The following is an 18,319-nucleotide window of genomic DNA, read 5'->3' as shown; positions in this document are numbered from 1 at the left end:
GAGGGTAAAACAGTGATGGGTTCTAACATACCTTGTAGTTTTGGTTCTCCTGCAATGCTTTGCGATCCAGACTGGGGAAGCACATAGCATGGAAAGCATTATGTTCAAGGCCCGGATAGAAACATAGGTTCTATCCCACATCAGGTGGGCTAGACGGCCAGGAAGAACTCTCTCCAAGAGAGAACTCTCTACACACTGACACCCTGAAGAAGAGTCTAGGGGTGGCACGGAAGCTTATAAGATATGGCAACGTTTAGCAGAACCTAGGAATGGCCTTAGGAGACGAGGGGTCCTTTACCTAATCACTGTCCCCCAAGAGGCTTTGGGTCAACTATTCTAAAACCTAACTCATCATCTAATTAGCCTCTAGTCTATGGAAGGAGTCTATTCATTTGGTTACTTGAGTTTTGATTACTAGCCTCTTGATCTTGGAGGATACCCCAGGGAGGTATGAGATTTAAGGTCAGGTGTTCCATGGATTCTGTACCAAGATTTTTTTTAATGCCTAAGAGGAGCACTGGTTATATCTGCTTTCAGTTTATTCCATCATAGTCTTTCATTACAGAGCTTTGGCATCTTGACCACTGGTGTAGACCCCAAAGTGTTCTCTTATTGAAGAGAATCTTGGTCCCACTTGCAAGCTGTCCCCTAGCCTCCCTCAGCCCAGCACTGGAGGTGGGGGAACTCTGGTTTAGATACATGTCCTGGGGTGTCTAAAAGTGGGACTACAGCAAACTGCTCTGAAAGGGTTGCCTGGGAAACAAGTGGTATGGGGGACAAATGCAGTCTGAGCCTCCTTGGTGGCAATCACTGTCTTTAATTATTAATTAATTCACATTTTTGATTTGTTAGCAAGTCCCAGCTTGTAGGTGCTAGTTGAAGTGCAGAGCTTAGAGGGAAAAAGACCTTAAAACCTTAGCTCTTTGGAGATCAGCCCCTCCCTGGCACCATCAACCCCCCTCTTTTCTCCCCTTTCACTCAGAACTCTTCAAATACAGGGGTTATGAATGTTTGACCATTCTCTTACACGATTAGGTCTCTGTGAGTGACCGAAAGGGAAAGGGGTGTCTTCCCTGAGGTGGGGCTTGCGAAAGTCGCTATTTACATTTTTCTCCTCCTCTTCCTCCTTCCTGTAGAATTCTATCTCCATCAGGAGAGCAGAGGCTCTTGTATGGAGACAGGAGATGCAAAATCTAGCTTTGACATTAGTGTATCTCATTTTTTGCCCTTGGACAAAATTCTTCACCTCTTAGGACCTCAATTTTCTCACCTGGAAAATGGTAAGAATGTGTTTTTGATTCCTTGTATGTATGCCCATGTTACATAATCCCCAAGGCCTCAGGACTCCAGACCTTTTATGGTTTCTCCCAATATAGGCAGAGGTGAGAATACCTGATGAGGATTTTAGTGTGTGTAAATACACAGAGATGCTGTGGCTTCCAGGGATTCAGTGATGTTTTTAGAAAGGTTGCTAGCCGGGTTTGTGGCCTACGTGTCCCGGTGTCTAGCAGAGCACATGGAATCTAGTGAATATCCAAATGCGTATTTTTAATGAGGGAAAGAAGAAGAGAAGATGGAAGGGAGTGGGGGATTGGGAGACTTGGGGATGGAGTGGAAGGGAGAATCCCACTGACATCCCAAAACAAGGGTGCAGAGAAGCCCTGAATGGCTTTCTGAAATTGTCTTTCCACCCACTGTGGTCCCTTTTCTTTCTGAGAGGTCCCCTTAGATCTTAATTCTCCTTCCACACCTTAGTTCTTTCATTAGGAATAAACTGTAGGTGGGAATGCCTCACGTCACCTCACCCCCAACAGGAACAAGTAAGCCAGGCTTGGATGCCACCGAGAAGGGACCAACATACCCTCTGAGGACAGGTAGGAAAAGCCTAGGTGGGGTGTGAGTGCAGGGAGTGGAGGCCCGGAGCTGAGGGCCCTGAGGATCAACGTGATTCAGAACGTGATTGCCACGTGCAGAGGGATGGGTGCAACCAGGGCTCTGTCTAGGCTTCTCTGGGGCCGTTCTGGGTGGCAGCGGCCATGTTGTTGGTCTGGAGCAGGTAGGTGGTGAAGGCCATGTCGGCTTCCTCCTTGGATGACTAGGGGGCAACAGGAGAGGGGTCAGTGTTTGGGGCGTTGGCTCAGAGAGTGGGGGTCGGAGGGGGGGGATGCACTAAGTATCCTAAATTCATAATCTTGGCCTAAACAACCCAAGACTGTGTTCACCCACTGTTCTCATTCCAGCCACCGTGCTCACCAAGAGGGACTAATTTTGAGAAATGGAAAGTTGCAGCTTCTAAAAATATCTCCCTCTGTCTCACTACCTCCTTCCAACACATGGAGTGGAACCATCTCTGTTGCCTGGGCCCGTCCCCGGAAGCCCTGCCCCCGGTCACGGCCAAGGTGGCCTAGGTTGGCGTCAGCTACAAGGTTTACATTTTTCTTTCTCTACCAGTTCAGAGACACAACACCAGGCTGGAGGGGAAGGCTGTCTCCAGGACTGACTCATTCCCCTAATTGTTCCCAGTGCTGGGATCTCTGCTGCCGCCAGGGAAAGTAGATATGATAACAAGCGTTAGTGCCTTGGGATCAGGGAAGTACAGGAGAGGGTAACATGTGACCCAAAGGCAGGCAGGATTTCAAGTAACATGGCACTTGGTTGGGGTGGGAAGGGGCCTCTAGTGACTAACAGTACCTCCCACGAGCAAATGTCTTCCGGGCCCAGGGAAAATGCTGGTCCCCGCAAACCCTCAAGCAAGGGTGGTGACCTGAGTCTATGGGTCCCATGGCCAGCGTTTGACATTTGACCTGCCCACCCTGTGGCTGAATCTTTAATGCATTTGCCTTCCTCATCCCCTGCCAACCACTCCCCCTGCCCCCTCCCCCCCACTGCCGTCTCCCTCCCTCCTGCCAGTTTACAGCCTATAAACGCAGCTTACCTCCTGCCTGGGCCTCAGCCAGGTCAACACCACAACCAGAAAGATGCACTTTCCAAATACTGTTTACACCCCCTTCCCTACTCTGGCACCAGCCCCACTCTGAGGTGGTTTTTCCTGATGTCTAACTGCAGTCCCTCATGCTGCATTTCCTCGTCACCCACATGAGGCCTCCTTCTCCCTCCTTGCTCTCACCCTTTTCGCCTTCTTGGGTTCTTCCTTCTCCACGGCATCCTCGGTAGTGTTGGCGAACTCTGTGTGAAGAGCAGGGGTGGGTGGGTCAGCCCTCCCCGGCCTCCTATTCCCGTCCCAGATGCGGAGTCAGGGCTAATTCTTGTTCCCCAGGGACTGGGCATTCCCTTGAGTGAGGGATGTACCGTCTTTTCCTCCGAGAGTTGTCTCCTGAGTGTCTGGAGAGGCTCCCATGTTGTCATGGGCTCCAAAATCCCTGGAGTTCTCAAAGTCTGACATGCTAATGTCCGTCCTGTAGCTTCTGATTGAAATCCGGTCTGTCAGGGGGCAAAGAGGAGTTGGTGTAGAGATGGGGACCGGGGCGTCCCCGAGGGAGCCCCACAGGAGAGCTGAAGGGGGGCAAGTTCTTTGCTGCTCGTCTCTGACTAGGACCCAAGGCAGATTAGAAGTGACCCGAGTCTCCTCCCCGGTCCCTTTTCACAGACAATCTAGACTCAACAGTCGCTGACCTCTCTTCATCACTCTGCAAACTTGCAATGCCCAGGACCTTGTTTTGTCCTCAGAGATGTTTATTCTTATCCCTGTCTTGAGCCGTGAGGAAACCAGAGGTATGAAACTGGGACACCCCGAGTCACACAGCTGACTGGTCCTCACACCAGGCTGGAAGCCCAGGTTTCCCAGCACCCTGCCCTCCTCTCCCCAGCAGCTATGCCTCTGAACTTAGACCCGCAGCAATTGAAGATGGACTTCCAGCAGAGATGACGGCATTTGGACCACAGCACTTACTGTAAGTTTTGAGCATGTATGGGTTTATTATTCCCCACCTCACTTTCCTGGACCCTTCCTTTGAGCTGATAAAAGGGAACAAATCATGGCAACTCCCCTCAGCGCCTCTGAGCCAGGACTGAGGCTCAGTGTTGGAGGTGGGGGGCAGGGAGCACCCCGGGACTCACCGACATTCTTCCTGTGTCGGGCTCTGACCACTGCAATCGCTACGGCCCCTGCAGCCAGCACCAGGGCCAGGGGCACCAGGGTTAACAGCGCTTTGGAGCTCCCACCTTGTCCTGCAGAGCTGGAGGGAGCATTAATTTAGTTAGTCCCTGCAAGGGACACTGGGGATCCCAGGAGGTGCTGGCCGGTTGTCTCCAGCCAGTTCTTCCTTCCTGGTTAATCCACTGTGTCCTCCTGATACAGCCGCCCGAGCTCTGTTCTTCTAAGAAGCCCTCCTAGACAGGACAAAGCTGAGGACCGGGCCTTGCCTGCATCCCCGGACTGGGAAATTGAACTGAATGGTGAACACTGCACTGGTCGCGGGAGAAGGGCAGAGAGCACAGACCGAGGCAGTGAGGGCTGCCTCCGCTGTCAAGAAGTGGACAGGCTCTCCTCCTTGGGCCTGGTGGACCAACCTCAGGTCCTCGGTCTCCAGAATGTTCTCCGGGTGGGAATCCCCAAATCCCTCCTCACCTGCTGGGATCTGCAGGTGCTCCGCTCCCACCAGCTGGACCTCCAACATCCTTCACTGCTCTTTCCTCTGCAAAAAGGCTGGGACCCTGAATGACTTTGTTCTCAGTCTCCCTGGCCCTCGGCTCTATCGCCTCCTCACCAGGAGCAGCATTCACTCGACTGGTATCCTGGGACCCTGGAGAGAGCAGAGGGGGCTGGATTATGGTTCTTTCTGTCCTTGAGTTTAGGGAGTCTGAGGAGTGGGACTTCATTAGGAACCCCAGGGTCAGGGTGAGATTTCAAGACTGTTAGGATAGGGTCTCGAAGGACACTAGAAACAGGACTGGTGGTCTTCAGTAGCTTGTCACAGATGACCTCGGTCTCATTCATAGCAAATTCACTTCCATTTGCAGGGTTCCGTGTCATTAGATCCAGGTATGCATAAGGGCTGACCCATCATTTGTGGACAGGGAGATTTTTCACAGCTTTGAAACCCTGCCCAGGGCCTCTTGACTACAGGGCTGGGCGCCATAGTGCTGCCCCCTGGTGATAGCTTGGGTAGGGCTCCCTCAGTGAGCCTGACCAACTGGATGCTGACATAATCGGATTTCTGGAGGGACTAAAAATACCTTCATTAGGGATAAAACATTTCATGTGATATTTTAAAAAGGGGCTTGAAATGCAAACTTATTAGAAGATATTGCCCCGATTTTCTTTATCAGACCTTGTACATGAAGGTTATCTGGCCCTCTTTTGAGCAGACTTTGGCAGAGTATGACGCATATAACAGTGACTTTGACATTTCTACATATAGAAGAAGATCTCTCTGTATAGAAAGGGCTTCAAAGTGGCCTGAAGGAGCAACTATGGGACTTGTCTTGAAACTGAGGTTAAATGGCAAATCCACTATTTTTAATTAGTTTGTATATTTATTGGGATGCCCTTTCTGGAAGGCTAAATTAGACCAGGTGGGGGCATAATCTACCCCCCTCCCCACCCCCGCCTCTTATAGCCAACCCTAGGGGCCACCCCTGATGGAGATGCTCTTAGGCAGCTTTCTGTGGGGTCCCAGGGTACGTGGGCATGGCCCTCGGAGACTCACCCTTCACCCTCTTCTCCACCGCCACATAGACAGCCACTGTCTCTCCGTATTTGTGGCCCTCCTTCACTCCGCACCAGTACCAGCCTTCGTCCTCACTGGTGACGGAGGTCAGGTTCAGGGACACGACCTGGCTCTTCTGGTCGCAGTTCACAAAGGCCTGGCTGGGGCCTTCGTCCTGGCTGGGCAGGGTCCTGCAGCCTTTGTTGCTCCACTTACACCAGTACTTCTCATAGGAGTAGAATTTGCAGGGGAAGTGGCAGGAGATCTTGAGGGTCTCTCCCAGCGAAGCCTTGACATTCTTGGGTACCTTGAGGCTTGGTTCTCCTGGAGCAGGGAGGGAGAAATAGGCACAGAAGTCGGCGCTGGTGATGCTGCAGAAAAGTGACGGGGGGACTAGGGGGGTGCTTTGTCCACAGCCTATTTCCTCTTTGGACAGCATGGTAAATAAACACACTATACTGAACACAAAAGCACTTGTAATTATGTGTCTATAATAGATTATTGGTGACCACCGTGAGTCACTCTAGTCTATCACAGACCATAGACCTTGCTAATGACTTCAATTTGCTTTCCTCGTTGTTATCTGCTCTCCTAGACTCAAGACAGCCATACTCTACTCAGCTGACGCCGAATATACTGTAAAAGAAGCCGATACTCTTGATCGCTGGAGGTGTGGTAGTTTGAAGAGTGTGGGGCAGGAAAGGGTTTGTTACAGGTGTGAACGGGACGGGGATGGGTGCTTGATACAGGTATGAGCAGGTGGGCTCTCTTCATCAGCATGGAGGTGGGGGAAGGTGGGAGGCAGAGTGGTTGAGGGGTGTTGCTGCTGCTGACTGGAGGGGTACCTGGGGCTGCCTGCCTTCCCTCTTGCCCCAGTGCAGCAATTACCTTCCACAACCTTGAGCTCCACCGTGGACATCCAGCGAGTATCGCCGCTTGTCACACACCAGTAGAAGCCGGCGTCCTGGGTGGTGAGCTGGTTGAGGATGACGGTGTAGGTGCCATTGCCTGGCTCCTCGTACAGTGCGAGCCTGCCCTTGTACTGCTCCTTGACCAGCCCCTTGCTCTGTACCAGCTGCGGGCAATGGCCACCCTGAGTGTCTTCCCAGCGACACCAGTACTTCAGGCTGTCTGTGTCCTTCGGGTTGTAGGCACAGGACACGGCCACGGAGCCTCCCACCACTCCTTTCACCACAGGCTGACTTGGGGGAATCATGGTCTCTAGAAGCACAGACAGGGATGGGAAGGAAGAAGAAATGTAGTCTGGGCAGCCTCTTCCCCGTGGGCTCAGCCAGGGTGGAGAGTGACATTTAGACCAATCACCTCACCCTCCTGAGAAAGTGAAAAAGATTTTCCAAATGTCACAGAGCCCAGCACTGGAGCCTTCACCCAGCCTCCAGGAGACTTCCCCACTGGTCTGGCGACCTTGATTCCTTCCCCACCTTATTCTGAGCAGAGAATGGAAGGGGTGTAAAGAGAGACTATTAGCCTTTCTCCTTAGGCTTCTTACAAAATCTCCCCCTAGGTAAGTTTTTGTCTGTTTATTAGCTTGTCCCACAAAATGGCCAGATGTTTTTTCTCCAAATTAAGAAAATGTATTAGAACAGTATGATTTAAAATATACACTATGTAGCACAGATAAGTTTAATTGTTGAGCACCCCGACTGAGGGCCATGTCCAAGAGAAGAAGCATGGCTTCTCTCCAAGAAGCTAAAGTTGAGGTTCCATGAGAACCCCAGATGACTGAAGATGCTGAGGGATGCGGTGAGGACCGAGCTAGATGGAGAAATGATGTACAGGGAATGTGAGCCCCTTACAGGAAAGTCACAAGGGCAGTGACCATGAACTTCAAGTACTGGTTCACTGTGTCTCATGAGGGTAACTCTGTGTGGAGTGCTCCAGGGTGAGAAGAAGCAGAGATTTAACCTGCTGAATAACAAATAACCCTAAGAGATGTTGGAGGGGAGATTTTAGAAGCTGGGGCATTGCCTTCCTGGGAAAGCTTTGCGACCAACGTAAGTCAAGACTTCTTCCATCTGAGTGTGAAGGATGAGATGCCATAGTGCTCGAGGGTCAGGTAGCCTCCGTGTTATGTCCTCACCATGGCTCCCTGAAACCCAGGCAATCTACAGGTCGGGTCTCAATCAGGAGCTTCACTCCCCTCATTCCTATTGATCAGGGACGGCCATCAAAGGCCTTTGATAACAGAGAAGAAGAGTTAGGAGATCACACAAGGCAAAGGCTATGTCGTATAGCTCTCGTGTACAGCTGCCCACAGAACATCTGATCCAGGGCTCGTCAGTGAGCAGCTATTGTCAGCTGACTGACGGAGATTAAATAGACTCACAGGGAGCGAGTGAGGCTCTCCCCTGCCAGACGGCCCACCTCTTCCCTCTCCCCACTCTCAGGTCTCACCTTCATTGACGAAGAGTTGCCAGGCCTGGGTGGGCCAGCCTTCCTGAGGCTCACCATCAGGGTTGGCTCCGCACAGGTAGAGCCCCGCATCCTCTTTCCTCAGGCTGGTGACAAGCACTCTGAAGCCGTCATCCTTGATAGTGAACAGGATCCTGCCCTCAAAGTCCTGAGCCTTCTTCCCCAGCGTGTTGAAGATCACACTGCAAGCTTCCGCATTTTTTACCTGGCACAGAAATTGGGCCACGTTTGCCTTCTCGGGGCCCAGGGCACAGTCAAAGGTCACTGAGCCCCTCAGGTCTCCATAAATCAGCTCACGCTTGGGCTTCAGCACTTGGAGGTCAGCATTGCTCTTGTCGGCGTTGGCATCATCCCCAGCCTGGCAGACGTACATCCCAGCATCGTTGAGCTGGATGTGGTTGATGTCAACGCTGAACGCTAATTCGTCGGTACCCTGAATATTGAGATGTACTCTGTTGCTGTAGCTGGGGCTCACATACCCAGTAGAGTCGGTGACTAGCACGCAGCTCTGGCCTGTCTTCTTGCACATAGATTTCTTCTTCTCAGAATTCACAGCACTGAAAGGGCAGTTGATGGTCACTTTTCTGCCCAGTTCTGCTGTGTAGACGTGGACGCCATTTATCTGCCCAGGAGCTGCAGAATGAGGGGTGGGGGGTAAGTTGTGATTTTGCTTTCTTGCAACATAGGACTACTCAACGTTCCCCTTGAGGACTGGGTGTGCCTGTCACCTGGAGTGCCCTCTTTTCCAGAGGGACACTGTCGGAATATCTACCAAGGCCCAACTTTACTGCTGCCTCCTCTATGAAGGCTTCCCAAGCTGGCACTCATCTCTCCCTCCTCTATTCTGTCTTGATACTTACACCTGTATCACTTATTACATCCAGTCTTGTGGACTTTGGGCAAGAACTGATCATTTTATTTACGCTGAGAGTTTTGATGAACTAATGGATCTCAGGTTAGAAAATATATTTTAAAAGAAGCCTTCTGGTGACCCAAGGTCTTGATCTGAAGGGTGCTCTAATAGCAAGAATTTAAGGAACCCTATGAATCTCTCCCTGCTCATGGGCCTCTTGTCCCTCCTGCAACAAATCTAATGAGAGAAGCTGTCCTCCTCATGCTCTTCTAAGTTAGAGCCTTAGTAAAACCTGAAATGTTTCAGGCCCTGAAGACCTAGAAAAGTGCCCCCGCACCCCACCACCAAGTAGGTCCCGTCTGTCTCGTTTCCATGTTCTATTATGCAAAGTCCTTTCCTCCAGATGGACCCATAGCCTTCCCCATGCCCTCTCGGGAGATCCTTCCTCAGGCCTTCCTGTTGCTCTTGGGATGATTCCCTCTCACTTTTCCCCAGAAGTCTAAGGCACCTGGATCCTTACCTTGACTGACTTCCAGGCTCACATCAAAGGACAGGCCTCGGCTGCTAATGCCCAGACCACACTTGTAGAGCCCCGAGTCATTCCGAGTGAGATGGCCGATGTTCATCACAAATGTGCCGCTCTCTGGGAAGTTGGTGAGGTTGGCTCTGCCCTCATAGTCCTTGGAGACGTAGCCCTCTGAGGAGATGAGGGTAGTGCAGCGGCCCCTGGCTCCCTGCCGGCACCAGTACTTACGGGTATGCCGGTTGACGGAGGTGGCCGGGTAGTAGCACTTGATAGACACTGAGCTGCCTTCCACACTGCTCACCTCCTGAGGACCGAATATGGGACTCTTCATGGAGACCACTGTGGGGACAGAGACAGAGACTTTCCGAGGCTGCAGGAGGGTAAAGCCCGCTGAGAGGATCCAGACAGCCCACGCCGAGGACATGAACGTTTCCTCCCAAGACATGTGCCTTCTGTGGATTAGTTACCATGTGCTACAGCTAGGCAATTGCTAAATTGCCAAACTATTGAACAATTCTTAAATTTTAATCATAATTCATTAATGATAACCATTCTAAGGAAAACGGAATCACAAACTTATTTAGTGATATCCCTTGTGTGTGTGTATATATATATATTTTTTTAAACCACCCTCGTGGGGTGCTACGTTATTTCCTTTGTTATCTGTTATTTCCTTATATTTCTGAAAATGCTTTACAGATTACTTTCTTTTTTTTTTCCAGATAAAAATATTAAGAGCCACAAGGATAAGTCATTTCCCCAAAACCCCCAAACAAAGCAACTCATAGTGATGCTTCGTTCAAGGTCAAGGTCTTATTTTCTTTATTCCCAGTGAAGATCCTTCACCAGACCCCTGACCTTCAAATGTGGGAGCGCCATTTCTGTTCCCCATCCCCAGCGCTGGCTCACCAATCCATTTTCAGATGTGGCCTCTCTGCATCGTCTGTGCGGTTACCCCTCAAGGGAGTCCAGGCTTTGCAAAGGACATCCTTGGGGACGGGCCTGATTTCAGAGCCCCCAGGGAACTGGGTCTGGGATGGGGGTGGGCTGGGACCTGGCCGACGCACCTGGGAAGACAGCCAGCAGGCAGGCGAAGAAGAGGCGCGACATCACTGGCGGATCTCGTGGGGCTGTGCCACCCAGGCCGCCTTCTTGAGTGGTTGCTGAAAGACAATAGCATGAGGTGATGGAGTGCCTTTGTCTTCCAAGACTAGCTGACCGAGTTCCTGCAACACCTGTTTGATTTTGTATCTCCAGTAACCGACATAAAACCTGTGCAAGAATGAATGGCTCCGCCTTTCCCATTACAGTTCAAAGTCCCATTATCCACAATGCTTCTTTGTTCCTTAATAGGTATAAGTAGATTTTCATCTTCTCAACTAAGCTGCAAAGTTCCTTTGGGGTAGGGACACGCACATGGGTCATTTCCTCTCTATCCCTGTCCGGGGGTCACGGTCCTGGGCAAGATCCGTTACAGCTCAGGAACAGCTCACCGGATAATTGGTTACTACCAAGAAATGGCTCCATCCCTCTGTTCCAGCCGCCCTCCCTACACCCCTGGGAGGTGGAGGGGGGCTGGCATATTTTATGGCGTGTCATATGAGTAAGTAGAGATGCCTAGAGGCAGCCTAGCAAGGATTAAAGTGATGATGATGGTCATAACCACCATGAATGGTCTTTGTCCCATGTTCCAGGCACTGTGTTAAATAATGTACCTGTATTATCTCATTTAAACTTGATATCGCCCCAAGGAGGTGGGTATTCTATTTTTGTTGTTGTTGTTGTTGCTGAGGAGATGGGCACTCTTATCCACACTTTACACAGGAGGAAATGAAAGCTTAAAGGTTAAGTGCTTTCCTCGCGTTCACACGAGGATTAAGTGTGGGGATACGTAGGGTGGGAGTGGAGGAGGTGGGCAAGACCTGAATCCTGCTTTGTCTGACCCCCAGGATCTAAGCCCTGAGCCTCTCTTACTGCACTGTATTGCACCTCAAATAGAGTGGGATGCTTATCCCTCATGCTTATTCCTGTTACTTGTAGAGCCCCCTTTGCTTATCAAAGCATTGCCATTTACACTATTTCACTGGAGCTCTATAAGTTCCCTTTAAATCAAGATCTTGAGATGCTGAGTGATCTGCCCACGATTTCCCAGATGCTCAGTTATAGGGTTGGGGTTCAAAATGTGGGTGTGATGGCCTCTGTTATCCTGGTTGCTGAGGTGGGTCCGACGAAGATGGAGAATCCAAAGTAAGGCCACTCAGAGGGTGCAGCACGTGTGGACCTTGTAACATCTGTGGACATAGCCCAGGGCTGGGGAGGGTGGAGGGCCCCAGGGCCCAGCCTGACCACAGCTGTCCTCTGGACCCAGACTGCAGCCTAAAGGAGGAGAGAGGCGAAGAGGGGAGTCCTCACTTTCCCACGGACTGTGACAGGATTTCAACTTTGGAATGGACTTGATGAAGAGAGTGTGAAAGGAGAAAACTGTGTTCACAAGTGCTGGGCAGTAACCAGCACCCGTAAAGATAAGGAAGCTCTAAGCAGCGGCGAGCGTGGAGACGCATCTCCCAGGCTCCCTTACTGCCTTGGCCCTGTTCCTACTTTCAGAGACGCCCTTCGCTAGCTTGAGCCAAAGGAAATAGAGCTGTTTATCTCGGTTATTTCTTTTCCGTGAGGGAATTTCCCAGCAAGGCACCTTTTTATTTCCTTGTGGAGATAAAGGTATTCTGTTTCTCCGGTTCTTCAGAAGAGTAGGAGGAGCGGGTGGGGGCAGATATGGGTGTCGGGTGGCAGCTTGAGGCTCTCTTGATTCTGGTTAACTGCCCTGGACTTTTCATACCAGGCCAATGATTAACTTCTGGGGTGGGGCCTTAGCCAAATGCCAACGTCCCTCCCAGCCTGGATGTGCTCAGGCAACGCTGGCTGCAGGACCACCTGAGTGGGCACCGTGGTGGCCATGGGATTGACTCCCAGGTGGGGGCAGGGGTCAGAGGCCTGGGAAGTCTCTCTCCTCTGGAGCACTTGGGATGGACTCGCTGCAGAGTCCCAAGGACTCTACCACCCGCCATTTGCGCTGGCCTTGGATGCAGTGGCCACTGGGCGGACACAAAGCCACGTGCTTTGAGGAGCCCAAGCCAGTAGCAGCTCTCTGGTTCTGGTCGCTGTTCTCACCTGACATCAGCAAGCTTCCTAATATTTCTGTGAGACTGGGGTCGGTCTTCCCATAGGCTGAGCTGGGGGATGCAACCCCTCCTCTGGATTGGTAAAAGCAATTTGCCTTGGGTTACATAGAGTCAGATGCCAGATTTTCCAAAGCGGGGGTCCCGACTGCCAGCCCAGGCTTCTCTCATCTGTGACATGCTTGGATGGCTGTGAAGGTCCACATCGGGGGAGGATGCGCACACGTACCCATTACCCTTTGCATAACCTCACACCAGGGATGAGATCACCAGGCATGCGCAGGGGGAGGGCAAATCTGGTAGAAGTTGACCTTGGTGAGGAAACACACAGTCCAGTCCCCAGGGGTACTGGACTCTTCCCGTGTCCCCATGCTCTCAAGAGCAGGAAATCTTTGCTCAAAGCTAAACTTGAAACACAATTTCTCTGTTCGCAGCTGAAAGGACCCTGGGCTTTGCGAATCATTTGAAATCCCTTCCTCTCAAAACCAGACTTTCTCCCAAACCTGGGAGATTCAGGTCTCAGGGAGGCCCCAGTTCCATGGTAGCCGGGGCTGGAGTCAAAGGATTTGCTTTAGGAAGGAAAGAAAGAGCATAACATCTAGTATGCACCAGATGCTTTGCCACCTTCTTTTCTTATATGACTTCATCCATCATCTCAGCCAGCCAAGGGATAAATAATATCTTCATGTGCAGATGGGAAATCTAAGGGTTAAGAGATTCTTGGCCCCAAGACTCCACAGCAGAGTGGGGTCGAATCGCTACCCTATTATCACTCCTTGGATGCTCAGAGGGACCCGTTCTTTTGGGATCTACATGGGCTAGTATAGCATGCGTGAAGGCACATTTTCTGGCTCTTAAAAAGGAGCCATGGGCTTCCCTGGTGGCGCAGTGGTTGAGAGTCCGCCTGCCGATGCAGGGGACACGGGTTCGTGCCCCGGTCCGGGAAGATCCCACATGCCGCGGAGCGGCTGGGCCCGTGAGCCATGGCCGCTGTGCCTGCGTGTCCGGAGCCTGTGCTCCACAACGGGAGAGGCCACAACAGTGAGAGGCCCGCGTACCGCCAAGAAAAAAAAAACAAAGGAGCCGTATTTTCACTAGTCAAGCTGGGATATTCTAAATCATTCTCATTTTACCAAGTTACCGACCCTGATATATTCATAACGTATGTCTACACCATTGTGGGTTGGGGCAGGGTGTTAGCCCTGCTGAATAATAGAGTCTATCTCCTCGTAGAATTAATCTAGCTATAGCTCCCCTGAAGTTAGAGTGGTTGGTCTTCAGCTCTCATGGCTTGGAGTCAAATCTCTGTCCATCTAATCTTAGGGTTTTCTCCTTTTTCAGAGGGAGGAGGCTCTCCTGGACCAGGTCCTGGCTTGGCTGCTGGCAAGCACAGGCCCTCAGCAACTCTGGGTTCTTCACCTGTTTGGCACACAGCAGAGGGTCAGCTGAAGTTCTCACAGCCTCTGGGGCTTTACAGGGAACAGAAGCAGGCACTATGGGGACTTGAAGCCAAGTGGGCAGTTTCTGACTTCCTGTGAGTGTGAACTTGGGGGAACAGGAAGCTTGGGGCTCAGAGGAGCAGCGAGTGGCTGGTCTGGCTGGGGAAGGAGCTTTCCTTGGCCTGGACTGAATGGCCAGGAGAGGCACTGACTGGGTCCATGTGGGACTATCACTCTCCTCTCCCATGGGTGCAGAGGCCGAGCACAGACTAGAGTGAGCCTGGAAACCACAGCATCGCTAGGGGAGGGAGGGCAGTCTGTGTAGTCTGGAAGGGCCTCAGACTTGTAGTGGCAGGCAGGAGCATAGGAGAGGTTATGAAGTTTATGTAAGCCCTGGATTGTAGGAGAGTCTCCAAGGAAAGGCAGTGTTGGGGAAAAGGAATCGGAACTCCAGTGGGCAGGGAGATGGAGAGAGAGCAGCCACAGGGTCCAAAAGATATATGAGCTAGAAAGACCCAAGACTTTCTGGTTCCATTCCTGTCAAAAGTCGGAATGCAAGACTTCAGCAGAAATTAAGCATTTGGGATACAAGCTCCATGAAGCTCTGGGAATAAGACTTGTGGATTTTCAGATGGCCTTTCCACAAAGACTGAGAACCCCTGTTATTGACTCCATCCCATTCTACCCTGATGTGTAAGTGTTTACCTCACTACTCTACCAGATGGCAAGCTCCTGGAAGTTAAGAGTCAACTGAAATCAATCTCTCCACCTCCAGAAGGCCTTGCTCTCCAGAGAGTGCCTGGCGAAGACCAGCTGCTCAGCAAAGACTGATTAGATTGGGAATGGTTACAATCTCATTCCCTCTCTGAGAAGGGCAAAGTTAGGGCTGATTTCTCTCACTTTGCCCAATAGCTTCTTGGTTCTGGGCACTCAAGGGAAAGTAGCATGAAGAGGAGCATGGAGGATGGAAGAGAACCCAGAGGTCCAGAGTCCTGCTCTGTCACAGGCTACCAGAAGAGCTCTACCACTTGGGCAAAATATGCTGGCTCAACTTGCCCATCTGTAAAATGGGCATCATGGTCCCTGACTCTTCTAGTTGAAGGGCTACTGTGGGATGGGGGACTATGGAGTGGAATAACAGGTTAATATATATGGAAGCACTCTGAAGAGTGTAAAGTGCTCTTCCACCGTAAGAGGTTGCAATTACTCCTTAGCACAGGAGGGTGAGGGTCTGTGCACTTAACTTTTACGGTTGCTGTGCACTTGGAGAATAGCACAGAACACGGACTCCTCAGCCTGGCTCTCGTCTCTCTTATTTGGGGCTTGTGTGATTGGGGGCAGGCTATTTAAACTCATTGAGCCCCAAGTCCTCATCTGTAAACTGGAGACAATTGTACCTAGTAGAGTGAGTCGCTGTAAGGATTAAATGAAGCAACATATGTAAAGTTCTAAACAGGGCGCTGGGCTTAAAAAAAAATAGTTCCTTGCCCATATCCTCTCTAAAATCAACACAGTCTTCTCTTTTTCCTGTCTTAGAGTGAGAGAACAGAAGTCTATTTGCTGAGCGTCCTTTGAAGACTGGGGGGAGCTGCTCAGATTAGACCAGCATGGCCTGAAAGAGAACTAGGTTAGAAGTGAGGGATCATAATTATAGCTAGCACGTACTGAGTCATTTTCAAGTGCTTTACATGTGTTAACTCACTTAATCTTCACAACCACCCTAGAAGGTAGGATAAAATGGGCAAATGCATTTCACAGATGAGACAGTTGTGGCCCAGAGAAGTAAGACATTTGTCCAAAGTTATACAGTAGGTAAGTGCCTGGGATGGGATTCAAATACAGGCATTCTGGGTCAAGAGTACAAGATTTTAGTCACTGTGCTGTACTGCAGAGGGTCTTAGAGTTGAGAGGAAGCAGTCAGGAGGGGAGGGAGCAGGAAATCCAATCTCAGAGGAGAAGTTAGTCCAGTTCTCGCCTCTCTGCTTTTCACAGGAAAGGTAGTTCCTGTGAAGAGACTCTATTTGAACCCGGAGGTAGGTGCCAACAGAGAAATTTCTTCCTGAAAAAATAATACTGACTGCTATTTATTTAGCACTTACCACGTGTACAGCATGCTACATTCGTTTCCTAAAACCAGACACGTTGCCTTCAAAGCTTCTTTCTACTCCATCACACTGTGTCAATGCCAGGGACTTTGGTCTCCCAGCTTCAGCCCACCCAAAGAGGGGCAAGACGTAGATGAGGGGATCTCTGCTGAGCACATGCCTGAATAATGTTATTGTTTATAAAGCTGGGTATTGTGTTTTTTAGGTGATGTCAGAATGTCCCCATGACCATATCAAAATGACTGCCCCAAAATGTTGTCATTTGTACTTGCCGGGTGAACTTACACCACTCACATTAACTCACAGTCTTAGTTTCTTCAACTGTAAAATGGGATTGTGATACCTACCCTGCCTACCTCCCAGGTTTGTTTCAGGTGGGAAGGGAATGAAGCTGTGAAAGCCAAGGGTAAGTGTGTTTACTACTTGGAAGCTGCTGCTATCACACTATTTGTAAAATAAAGCCACAGCGTCTAGAGGTGCTAAGAGACAGGCTAAGAGACAGCTAGCTGCTCTCCTGGCTCCTGGTTCATTGCTCTTTCCGCTACATCACCACACCCAAGGCCAGGGAGAGAGATGGATGGAGAGTTTCAGAGCTGGCTCTGGGCAGACCAGAGACTTGCCTTCTTCCCTAACCCATGAATTGGCATATCTCGTCTCCAGGTGTTCAGGGACCTGTAATTCCCCTAGTGAAGGGGGAGAGTGATGGCGAAGGCTGTGGTGCAAAACAGCGCCAGCAGCTTAGGTGGCCTGGGGCAGTTGCAAAAAGGGAAGTGGGGGTGGTGAGAGACGGAGCTTGCGCAGCATCTGTGCTTGTGCCGGAGGGTCCCCTGGCTGGCCTGGGGATGCTGTCGGGCTGGGCCAGGGGAAAGCCTATGTCTGAGGCCTCCGGGCTGCAGAGCCAGGTCATCAGGACTGGGGAATGCTGCCTATGCCTGGGAGGGGTCTCTGCCCGCCTCACTCACTTTCCTAGGAAGGACCTCATTTTTCCCACTTTAGCAGGTGCAGGATGTTACAGTGATACACACTACACCTCAAAGTGGCAGGAATCTGCGAGAGCAAAGCTGGGTTGAAATTGGAAAGGATCTCAGAGGCTCTTCGAAGCCGGGAATAAGGGGATGCCTGTGCCCTCACCAGAAAGGTGGAGGTGGAAAGCTTCAAGGACTAGAAGAGTACCTGCCTCGCGCCAAGCACTGCATATGCCTTATTCTATCCAGGTCTTTCTGCTGCTCAATAGTCCTGGAATAACTGAACCGAACTGAAAAACACCAAACAACTGTTATTTCGCTCTAGAGTTTTCAAAGCAATTCCACATGTTTTCTCATTTGAATCTCACATCCACCCTAAGTGATTGGCCTTATTTGTATCCCCATTTTACACATTAGGAAACCGAGACTGAGAGAGCGATTAGGTGACTTACCTAAGGTCACAGTTAAGTTATAAAGGAGTTAGTAGGGAACTCGGAGACCAAACTTAGAGCAGAACCACATGTGCTGACCCAAGACATCCCTTCTTCCCACCTGCTGAGCTTCCACCCATGCGTCCTTACTCAGCTTTCCGAGATGAGCCTGCCTACTCCCCCGCAATAGGCTCGAGTACACAAGCAGCGACCACGCTCTCCTCACCCCACTCTCTGTAAGCTGGGAGTCATGCACGCAGAGAGCACTGCCTGAGACACCATCCCGGGCCCTTCCCAGATGGCATCCCTTCGGGGATCCCAGGGCAGCCACACTTACTGTTAACCACTTCCTTCTATCCTGTCAGCTTCTTGGGCACAGCCTGCTGACCAGTCCGCAACCCTTGCCTTTCTAGAAGCCTCTGGCAGGACACTGGTTGCTGCTGCCAAAACTGAAACCGTGTGTGGTGCTTGACCCACACCTGGGCTCTTAAAGGGACACTCTCCCATGGGCATGGCGGCTGGCCAGTGGCACGTGACTCCCCCAGATCCCTTGCTTTCCTTTCCTTTTGGCGTTCCTGGCTGGCACCACTTGCTTCTCCTTGACCTTGGGAGGCTCTGTTCCTTGGGAATATCCTACATCTTTACAGCTGCAGGATGTGAGATAGGGTATCAAGCATGAAGAGCCCGTTCTGTTGCTTTCTAGCTGCAAGATTCTAGGCAAG

At 50.9% G+C, this 18,319-nt stretch overlaps 1 protein-coding gene across 1 annotated transcript; it reads right to left on the bottom strand.

Annotated features, from left to right (window-relative positions):
- Nucleotides 1-561: 561 nt before the first annotated feature.
- On the bottom strand, nucleotides 562-18,008 carry PIGR (polymeric immunoglobulin receptor). Its single transcript, XM_082658578.1, has 11 exons — nucleotides 17,935-18,008; nucleotides 10,549-10,644; nucleotides 9,476-9,820; nucleotides 8,085-8,735; nucleotides 6,558-6,890; nucleotides 5,670-5,993; nucleotides 4,589-4,763; nucleotides 4,078-4,196; nucleotides 3,310-3,441; nucleotides 3,128-3,186; nucleotides 562-2,095 (listed from the first exon to the last, which is right to left on the bottom strand). The coding sequence occupies exons 2-11, from the start codon at nucleotides 10,589-10,591 to the stop codon at nucleotides 2,000-2,002; spliced, it is 2,277 nt and encodes a 758-aa protein (XP_082514704.1). The 5' UTR covers nucleotides 10,592-10,644; nucleotides 17,935-18,008; the 3' UTR covers nucleotides 562-1,999.
- Nucleotides 18,009-18,319: the final 311 nt, after the last annotated feature.

This window comes from Grampus griseus (assembly GCF_964374135.1).
Source record: "Grampus griseus genome assembly, chromosome: 1".
Taxonomy (NCBI): domain Eukaryota; kingdom Metazoa; phylum Chordata; class Mammalia; order Artiodactyla; family Delphinidae; genus Grampus; species Grampus griseus.
The sequence above is the reverse complement of the archived record's forward strand: the minus strand, read 5'-3'. Positions and strand labels throughout refer to the sequence as shown.